Below are 10,276 nucleotides of genomic sequence, written 5' to 3'. Positions count from 1 at the left end.
CACTGTTTGATCTTCACCAGTGTTTGGTATGGAAATAACTCAGGACTTATATGAGTGAGCAAATGAAGAAAGCTGTGAGCAAGTAAATTACTAAGTCTCTAATTTTATAATGTTTTTGATAAGTTACCTCAAATTTCACAGGAGAATGTTTTATAGCATCAACATGTTCAAAAGATAAAACTCATCCCTTTGTACAGTCATAAACTCCTGAAGGACTTTCTCTGACACATTTAGGAAGAAGAAAATTAGGTTCTGAAGCCCTGTTCTCCACCCCATCCCGCCCGTTTCTTCTTCTCACAAAGCTCCTCGCTCTCTCAGTCCCTCTGTTTCTCTCTCCCGTTCCATTCTCTGTCTCTCTATATCTCTCTATCTCTCTGTATCTATGTAGCCACTGATGCACTCTTTCCTCACTCTGTCACTGTCTCTCTCTCTCTCTCTTTCATGCATTATCACTGTCCCTTCCCAGTTCCCATCCTGCCCCAGTCTCTACGCACACCAGCATCTCACAGCGGAGACTGCACCTTCACCTGTGCGGCCGATCTGTACCTGGGGCGCAGCACCAGCAACGCTGTGGTCAACAGTGTGAGCTTTGACAATTTGACAGATTAATCAGACTCCAGGCCTGGCTCTTCTTCTGAGACGATACATGACCTTGGTCAAGGGGCCTACCTAATCTCTCTGAGCCTCAGCCTCCTTATTGCCAAAATGAGGCAAAAATGCCCCTTTCACGGGACAGCTGCAAGGATTAAATGAAATAATGCTCAGAAAATGTTTAACACACTGGTAATACTTCATACATGTAAACTTCTCTCAGATATCAGTTCTACTATAGCAACTGCTTTTATGTCCCCTGCAAAATCTTCTTTGAAGACACTGATTGAATACCCCACCCACCCAAAGGATCATTCTGCCCTCTTCTTGATCCAAATAGCTGACCACCCCAAGCCCAATTTTCTCTGTCTCAGGCTGTTTGGTCTTTTGTGTTCACTTTATCTCAGGAAAACTACCTGGATGAGACATCTTTAAGCTTGGCCTTCCCTAAAACCATCTGTGAGTAGTTTTTAAAACTTGTGGTTATTGAAGGTGAATCCAGGAGAATCTTATTCCCGAGGTGATGCCTAGGAACAGGCATTTTCAAAAGCATCCAGAGTCGCCTTGGATTGGAGAACAGGATTCAAATTTGTAGCTGGGTGGGTACTCAAGTGATAATGAGTGATGGAATGAAGAATGTGAGTGAATGAATGAATGAGTCAATAGGAGATAATAACAGAGATGGGTGGGTGGGTGGATGGAAGGAAGGAAGGAAATGGGTCTATTTCCACGAGAAGAAATGCTGCTATTTTCCCCCCAGACCTGTGCTCATATCTCAGAAATGTGTGCCCATTGGTTCTGTGGATTTCAGAGAGCAAGTCTTAGCTGCCCCCTGTCCTGTTATTTCCTTTGCCTGCCTTCACGCTCTCCTATTCCTGGGATCTTTGTTTTGCACCTGCTCACAGTCTGCCCTCCCTTTCAGTTTTCCACTCTACTCCCTCCTTTTGGTTCCCAATGCTTCTTCATCCAGAGCAAACCACAGGTTCTTGTTCTTATCCCAAGGCACTTTTGCAAAAGGATGCTTTGGACACAACAATTACACAAAAAGAGTTTTATTTGATGAACCACAGTGGCTAACAGGACCCGAAATGGTGAGCAGGCATTCTGCAAAAGGAGTGGGGGAGGGGAGAAGAGCCAGCCTCCTCTGCTCTCTGCCCAGACCATAGATGAGTTCCTGTAAATCTGTGGAACACCCTCCTGCCTTCAAGATGCTTCCTCCAGCCAAGACTGGGTGCTGTGAGGGCAACCCTGGGCAGTGGCTCTGTGGAAGACTCTGTCCCGAGACACAGAAACAAAGCTGAGAGATGCTGTGTTCTCCCCACCTGCCTCTGCGCCCAGGCTGAGCTCTGACCCAGGGATGGCCAAAAAAAATGTCCATTTTCATCGAGCCAGGCTCTTCCTGTCTCTGTGCCACACATCTTTCATCTCCAGAGTCCTCCAAGAACAAAACCCGGAATTGTACACCATTTCCAGCTGACGAAGTCCCCCCTGTTAATTCTGTCCTTGAGACTCTGGCATTGTAGGCTGCCAGCCACAGCCCTCCCCACGTGCTCCCATCAGTGAGCCCACCTCCACACTGCAAGAGAAGCCACGAGGTTCCACTCTGATGCTGAAGAGAGCAAAAATTAGTGAATCTTTCATGGCCAGCAGGTCACCTCCTTGGGAAGAGAACCACAACCTGGAGACTGGGAGCATGGTAAAGAAAATCTTCACAAGCTCAAAGCCATGAGGGGAAGGCCCAGCCGAGGGGTTATGGAAGGCTCTATCCACCTTCTTCTTCCCACTGTGGAACTGGAGGAGGACCCAGGACCCAGCTCAGTAAGACTCCCCTAAACCTTGGATGCCAGATGTTACTGGGAAAACTGAAAAAAAAAAAAAAAGAGTTTGATGTAAAATAGACTTCATTCCTAAAGCACGGACCAGCCGCCTGAGTACCCCAAGTCCAGTGGGGGTAGACTCACATTTATTCTACATTCCTCATGCCCCTTCTTCCCTAATGGACTAGGTGACCAGCAGAGGCACAATGGAAAGAGGGTAGGGCTCACCCCAGTTCATTCATCCATAAAAGTTCTTCACGTGATGCTCTTGTAAGTGTGTGCATGTTTATACATGTGCATAGAGGCCAAAAGCAAACATCCTCACCCAGTCAAGTGACTCTTGGCACTAACAGCACCAACACCCAAGAAAAAACGTCCAGGAGACGGTGGGGTTGAGGAAAGACAGGAGAAAGACCTGTGGTTCGCAGTTCTGGAGGAAATGGAAGGCTAAGACAGGGAGGGCAGGGAGTCAAGCAGCATGCAGACTCAATACAGACACCCTCCGTCCTTTCTCTCTGTGCTGTCTTCCCAATTCCCCATTCATAGTAGGGAAAGGGAAGTGTCCACAACTTCGCCAGCCTGCGGCCTTCCAATTGTCATAGAGGGCAGAGGAGTAAAGAAAGGGCGTGGGAAATTGGTAGGGAGCATACCTCCTTGGTATCACAGAAGTCCTACAGGAGGGAAACTAGTCCTGGTGCCTGGATGTCAGGGACCTGAGTCAGCTTGGGGGCAATCCCAACACTCTGGGCTCCGGGCTGCAGCATTGATTCTTGGCTGACACACAGCCCAGCCCCCCCCACCCCCCCACCCCCGCCCCAACTCACTCCTCCTGCCTCTCCGAAAACAGGATAAGAGCTCGACAGGGTTAGTCTGTCAAGCTTGAGAATTCTTAACCCCTGGAAGCCCTGCAAAACCGGAGGTAAATGGGGATGGAGGAGAGACTGGGAAAGGGGACCCGCTGAAGCCAGAAGGTGGAGATTAACAGTAAACATTTCAGAGGCAGAGGGAAAAGGGAAAGTAAAGAAGAGAGAGAAAAGAAGGGTAGAGAACTAAGAAGAGGGTGGAGGAAAACAAATGCTTCAGCAGTTTAGGGTGCATATGACTTCCCCCTAAGAGACTTAGGCAGGGCTAGACTCACAGGTAGTGAGTGGCTGAGCACAGGTCTGCCTGCAGAGCTCAATCGCTTCCTGGGAAGCCACAGTCTTCTGAGAAAGAATAAAGAGTAAGCGGAGGCTGAGGAGGGGCTGGGAGTCAGAGCGCGGGGAAAGGGTGGGAATGCAACGCAGAAGGTGCAGCCATGACACCGCTTCTCAGAGCTAGGAGACAGCCGCAGGTCGCGCCGGTGCCAGCCCTAGTCAACCACAAGGGTCTCTTGGCTATAGGGGATGGACTTCTCGTGCATTTGCTCTCCTCCCTTGCCCACGTTGGGGCCAGGCCCCTGGCTGTGGCCCGACGAGTAACTGGCCGACTTCTCGCCGCTGCCGGGCGCGGCGGCCGCACAGCGGCTCCGGCCGCAGCAGAGCACCGAGGAGCAGGCCTGGCGGAAGCGCGGGTCGAAGAAGGCGTAGAGGAAGGGGTTGAGGCAGCTGTTGACGTAGCTGATGCAGGTGCAGTAGGGGAAGACGTTTATGAGGAAGAGGTCAAAGTCGCAGGGCCAGTGCAGCAGGCTGCCCAGCATGTAGAGCGTCTTCACCAGGTGGTAGGGCATCCAGCACAAGGCGAAGGTCACCACGAGCACCACGATGATGCTGAGCAGCCGGCGCCGCTTCCTCAGGCCCTCGGAGCGCTCCTTGCGGAAGTGGCTGGCGATGGTTTGCGCGATGAAGAAGTAGCAGGTCAGCATGACGGTGAAGGGCACCACGAAGCCCACGGTGGTGGACGACACGCCCAGGCCCACCTCCCAGGCCCACTCGGAGCTCGCGGTGGACACCAGGGAGTAGTCCATGTAGCACTGCACCTTGGTGTTGTTCTCCAGGTTGCCAGTCGTGCGCAGCACCATGACGGGCACTGCCAGGAGGGCAGCCAGCACCCACAGGACCGCCGTGGCCACCGCCCCGCTGACCCGCAGCCTCAGCCGAGCATTGGCCACGGGCCTCACAATGGCCAGGTAACGGTCGAAGCTAAGGCCCGTGAGGCAAAAGACGCTGGCGTACATGTTGACGAAGATGAGGTAGCTGCTAAGCTTGCAGGAAAAGGCACCGAAGGGCCAGTCGTACTCCCGGTAGGTGTAGGTGGCCCACAAGGGCAGCGTCACCACGAAGGTCAGGTCAGCCACCGCCAGGCTGGCAATGAAGATGTCTGCCGAGCGCCTCTTCTCCCGGCTGCTCCGAAACACAGTCCAGAGCACCAGGCCATTGCCCGTGGTGCCCAGGAGGAAGACCAGCATATAGATGGCAGGAATGAGGGCCCCTGAGGACCTCCAGTCTGCATAATCACACTCAGACTGGTTATCTGCCCCATAGTAGTTGTCAAAATCGTCTTCCATGCTGGGAAATGGAGGAGAGGTGGACAGAGTCCCAGGGACACCAGCTCGGTGACTATGTCACCAACTCAGCAAGTGCCCTCAGCTTTGGGCTTGAGCCTCAGAGGCCAAGAAGGTTTGAGGCTGCTCAGAGCCCTTGCCAGCATGTAGGAGATGCCGTGTCTGGACTCTCAGCTCTGAGAGAATGCCTTTCCCCTGCAGGCTTCGCCCTGTCCTCTCCAGTCTGGCCCCAGACTCAGCTAAGACACTTCCTTGCCCCCTCCCGCGTCTCTGTCTCCTTCTTAGCTCCGCTGTCAATCCCTCCTCCCACGTCTAGGCCCACCCCTCCCTCACTTGTGAGTCTTCAGATCTTTCAGCTACAGCCCACTGTTTTTTTCTTCTTGCCACTGGGCAAATTGACCCCTACAGTGCTGGACTGATGGTTATCTTTGCCTCCAAGCCTACTGCTCCTCCTGACCCCACCCCTACCCACCTCCATCCCAGCCTCTCCCTCCTGTTTCCTCTGGTCACCGCCTCACCCTCACGGCTGCCCTTTGAGCCCCTCCCTCCTCCATGTCTCCATCCCACCCTGTATTCTCACCCCCTCCTTCCCCTCTAAATGGGACAAATTATGCAGATTGGAGTCCAGCTTGAGCTGGTGAGGGAAGCAAGGAGGGTGTGAGATTTCACAGGGTGGTCCCAGCATCTGGTAGGACCTCCTGGCCTGCTCTCCCACCCCACCCCCACCCAGATAAGACAACACTGGGACTGGGATTCTCCACTTCCTCTCCCTCCACCCCCTCCTACTCCTTTGCTAAAACCTTGTCTCTGAAACTTTTGTATTTTACAACCACAAGTATAAGGGGATACCAGCAAGACATAAGGTGTTGACAGACCAGAGTCACAAGGTGAAAGAAACCTGGACACAATGTGAACTCTAAGCAGATCACTCATTCTATGGGTAAATTGAGGTCTAACAGGGGGTCTTGCTCCTGGTGAATTTTGCTGGGTTGGCAGTGTGCTTCTCTAAGCACACAGTGATCATTGAGTGGCTGGTATTAGTGGATGAAGGCCACACTGCATGCGAAGTGTCCATATATACTAGGAAGGGCGTGTGAATTTCTACATGGGAAGACTCCAGACACAGTTCAGTCTTAGGGTTCTCTCCGTGGCCAGAAATCTCATAAGACCACATAGGGTCAGGAAGTTGAGCCAAAGGAGGCAGAAAAAAGGCAGCCACTGAGTGGACGTCATAGTCACAGTCTCGTCTCACTACCTCTCCTGGACCTCTGGGCAGGAAGGAAGAAGGCTACATAAGATAAGATTCTGTGAGAGACACCACCTAAATTTGGGCAGGGGACTGGGGGGTTGGCTCGGCAGTAGAGTGTGAAACCCTGGATTCCATCCTTAGGACGGGGGAGGTGGGAGAGAAAGAGGAGAAATAGAGGCCAGCTGGACAGGAATGAGAATGACTAAAATCATGAGGCTTGGCCATCCAAGGTAAAGAACTTACAAAGCTGAAACCCATTGCGTGGAGGAAGAGTGCCTGAAAACATACCACAAGGACCTGCAAACAGAGTCCCCAAATTCAAATGCTTTCAAGGACCAAGCTAAGCTTCAATTCTCGAGCACCCATGTATAAGCAGATGCCAAAATGGTGCAAGCATCTGGCTTTCATTTCTAGATGCCAGAGACCCTGTCATGTACACACACACACACACACACACACACACACACACACATGCAAATAATTTTAAATATATACATCAGGGCTAGAGAGATGACTTAGCGGCTAAGGCATTTGCCTGCAAAACATAAGGACCAAGGTTCGATTCCCCAGGACCCAGGTAAGCCAGATGCACAAGGTGGCACACGTGTCTGGAGTTATTTCATAGCAGCTGGAGGCCCTGGCATGCCCATTCTGTCTCTCTCTCTCTCTCCCTCCCTCCCTCCCTCCCTCTCTGTCTCCTTCTTTCTCTCTCTCCAATAAATAAATAAATAATATATGTCTCGTTCGCAATGTTTATGAAAAATTTCCACAATGTTTTAGTTTGGAAAATTAATTTCTTTCTTTTAAAAAACAGAACAAGGGCTGGAGAGATGGCTTAGCGGTTAAGCGCTTGCCTATGAAGCCTAAGGATCCCTGGTTCGAGGCTCAGTTCCCCAGGTCCCACATTAGCCAGATGCACAAGGGGGAGCATGTGTCTGGAGTTCGTTTGCAGAGGCTGGAAGCCCTGGCGTGCCCATTCTCTCTCTCTCCCTCTATCTGTCATTCTCTCTCTGTCTGTAGAAAAAAAAAAAAACAGAACAAGTGTGGAGCCGGGCAAGGTGGCACACGCCTTTAATCCCAGCACTTGGGAGGCAGAGGTAGGAGTATCACCGTGAGTTCGAGGCCACCCTGAAACTCCATAGTGAATTTCAGGTCAGCCTGGGCTAGAGTGAAACCCTGCCTTGAAAAACCAAAAAAACCCAGAACAAGTGTTAGACATGGTGGTACACACCTGTAATCCCAACACTTGAAAGGCTAACACAGAAGGATCATGAGTTGGAGGCCAGCCTGGATTGCAACACCCATATCAAAACAGAGGACAAGATAAATAAAACACATCCTAGCGTCCTCTGATGGCTTTTAGCTAAGTGCCTTAATGGCTGAACCATCTCTCCCAGCCCCATCAGATGGTTTTTTAATAGGAGCTGCTAACAATGGAAGGTGAGAGAAGTGCAAAGGATAAATGAGAAAGATACAACATAAGATGCAAAGAAAGAGAAATGAGAACAAGCATGGCCAAAGCCTTAGGGAGCAATGGGGAGGTGGAGAGGAAAGTAAAGACAGTCCTGGGAGTTTCTAAGACCTTTGGCCATAGGCAAGAAAGATGATAAGTTTCAGGAGGATTGTGGGCTAGGCATGCTAATCAGATGCGGGACATTGCTGTGAGCATTTTGTTACCTCTTTCAGTCACCAAGACTATTTTAGGAGGCATATACTCTCACCAGCTTCAACTGAAGTACCGGAAAACTGAGACACATGGAAGACGAAGTAACCTGCTCACCCACCTAATGACTAGCATAGTCAGGATTTGAACTCTAGCCTTCCTAAATCCTAAACTACACCACTTGCTCCCAAAGAAAACATACAACCTTTTCTATTTTTATGGGGGGTGCATGTGCCACACGTGTGTGTGTGTGTGTGTGTGTGTGTATGAGAGAGAGAGAGAGAGAGAGAGAGAGAAAAGTCCAGAATTCAACATTGGATGTCTAATCAATTGCTCTCTGCTTCATTCTTTGAGACAGTCTCTTGCTGAACCTAGAGCTTACCAATCCAGTCCGGGACTGCAGGTGCACACCATCACACCCATTTGTTACATAGACTCTGGGGATCTTGTGTCCTCATGGTTGCAGCAAGCAAGTGCTTTACCCACAGACCCCATTTCTCCAGCCCCCAACCCTGTTTAAATTGGGATGGCCACCTGTTAAGCATTCTAGAAATGTAGGAGGATGCTTGGCTACCTGTAATTTACATTAAATAAGCTCTTTGGGGTTAAGAGTAAAACCCTGTACTTAAAAATACTCCTACCTTCTCAATTAGACAGGGAGCAAGAATCCTGCCAGGCAGAAGCCTGTACCCTTAAAGACAGTGTCACAGACTTGATAAAGAAGCTGCTCTTTGCCAGCCATGGCCAAAGAGAACAAGCAATTGCTTTGTCTTGGCCGACTGAAAAATGGTGGTCACCACCCTCAATCGGACCTATAGCTGGGGCTGGCATGGACCTCACAGTACACTGGCAGGAACTACTGGAATGCCATGCTTGTTTCTGCTTGCTGGTCTAATAGCCATACAGGTGGCAGAATGGCTGTCTGTATAACCTGATGGTATAGTTGGGCAGAAGTGGTTAACTTCCAGCTACTTTTCTTTGCTTATCATAAGGGACCTAAGACTTGTGCAAGACCTAGTTTTTTTCTGGCTAATTTGATCATAGTATATAACCTTGTAATGAGTAAAACATCTTGCTCCAGACAGTCCAGTGACCAACACTGAGATCCCAGATCTTTCCTGTTGCTCCCAGAAAGATCCAAGAACCCAACAAAACAACACAAAAAGAGGACAGTGAGCGGGCAGTGTACTTAAAATCAAGTCCCTGTCTCACCTCCAGCTGTCACACTTGGATCCCAAGCCTGATATGAGCAGGGAGAGCGCATGGGAGAGAATATGGAGGCATCTCTTTGATCCTCTGATTTCAGTTGAAGAGAGAGCTAACTGGGGGTATGGGCTGGAAGAGAGCAATGATCTGGGTCTAGGGGAAGGGGTAGGTTGAGTGTGGATAAGATCCAGCATCCAAACAAGAGCCAATTGAAGCCAGATGGCCTGAGTGCCCTTCTCAGTGGCCGCCTGAAATGAACAGTCAGCTAGGCTCTGTGCTCACCTAGCTCGGCTCTAGTCCATCCCTGCCTTTACTGCACCATTCAACATTGAAGATGAAAGACAGGTAAACAGACCAGTAGCTGGTGGGACTCAGGGCTCAGAAGCTGCCCATATACTCCTAGACAGGCCCTAGTGCTGGGAAATACCTGCCTTTCATCCACCCCTCAACTTAGCCTGGTAAATGTCTGGGGGAATCAAGTATTAGGAATGTGCTCAGAAGGATGGTGAAAATGTGAGTCTTTACCACAGGACTGTTCTCTGCAATAGTGAGGGCAACTTTTAGCAAAATTGATTTAAAAAAATAATAATCTATTCATACAAGACTGTAACCTGTATTGTGTGTGTGTGTGTGTGTGTGTGTGTGTGTGTGTCTGTGTGTGTGTGTGTCTGTGTGTTTTAGAGCTGAGGAGATAAACAGAAAATAATCTACTCGCCACAGCCATCTGGACACTTAGCCGCCAACAGCTAAAACAGGACTGTTGGCCAGAGTCCCCAGGACCGTCCTACAGGATTCCTGGGGGACTTCTCTCTCCTAGGTGATTTCTTCAGCGTATTGCCATGAGCCAAAGATGAACAGCTTCTGGCAGAAAAACACCCTGGACCTGGTCCGTGCCCTTTGTGAAGAGCCCAGACTGCTGAGACATCTCTGGAGTCAGTGGCTCAACAGTCTCTCCCTCCCACCCCGCCCTCACCCAGCTCCTGACCTAAAAAGCAGAGGTGGCCTTGGCCTTGTGCCTGTGATGCTTGGACATGTGCACTTGGTGAGTGCAAGTGTTTTGTGTGCTCTGAGGCCACTTGTGAAATCTGCAGTAGCTGTGAGCAGAATGGGTTTTGTGTGCATGGAGGGACGAGTGGCCTAGGTGTTTGCACTCAGCTGTGTTTGCTTGCACTGCGCTTGGTGAACACACCCAAGTGTACAGAAGCATATGCTTGCTTTTGTGTGCTGGTGGTGAGTGTGCACTGGACACATATTCTCTGGTGTGGAAG

At 50.3% G+C, this 10,276-nt stretch overlaps 1 protein-coding gene across 1 annotated transcript; it reads right to left on the bottom strand.

The window, feature by feature from the left end:
* Positions 1-3,222: 3,222 nt before the first annotated feature.
* On the bottom strand, positions 3,223-5,255 carry Aplnr (apelin receptor). Its single transcript, XM_004667736.2, has one exon. The coding sequence runs from the start codon at positions 4,891-4,893 to the stop codon at positions 3,760-3,762; it is 1,134 nt and encodes a 377-aa protein (XP_004667793.1). The 5' UTR covers positions 4,894-5,255; the 3' UTR covers positions 3,223-3,759.
* Between the last annotated feature and the right edge of the window lie 5,021 nt (positions 5,256-10,276).

Source organism: Jaculus jaculus, chromosome 1 (assembly GCF_020740685.1).
Source record: "Jaculus jaculus isolate mJacJac1 chromosome 1, mJacJac1.mat.Y.cur, whole genome shotgun sequence".
NCBI classification, from domain to species: Eukaryota; Metazoa; Chordata; class Mammalia; order Rodentia; family Dipodidae; genus Jaculus; species Jaculus jaculus.
This window is presented reverse-complemented; position numbering and strand designations above follow the sequence as displayed.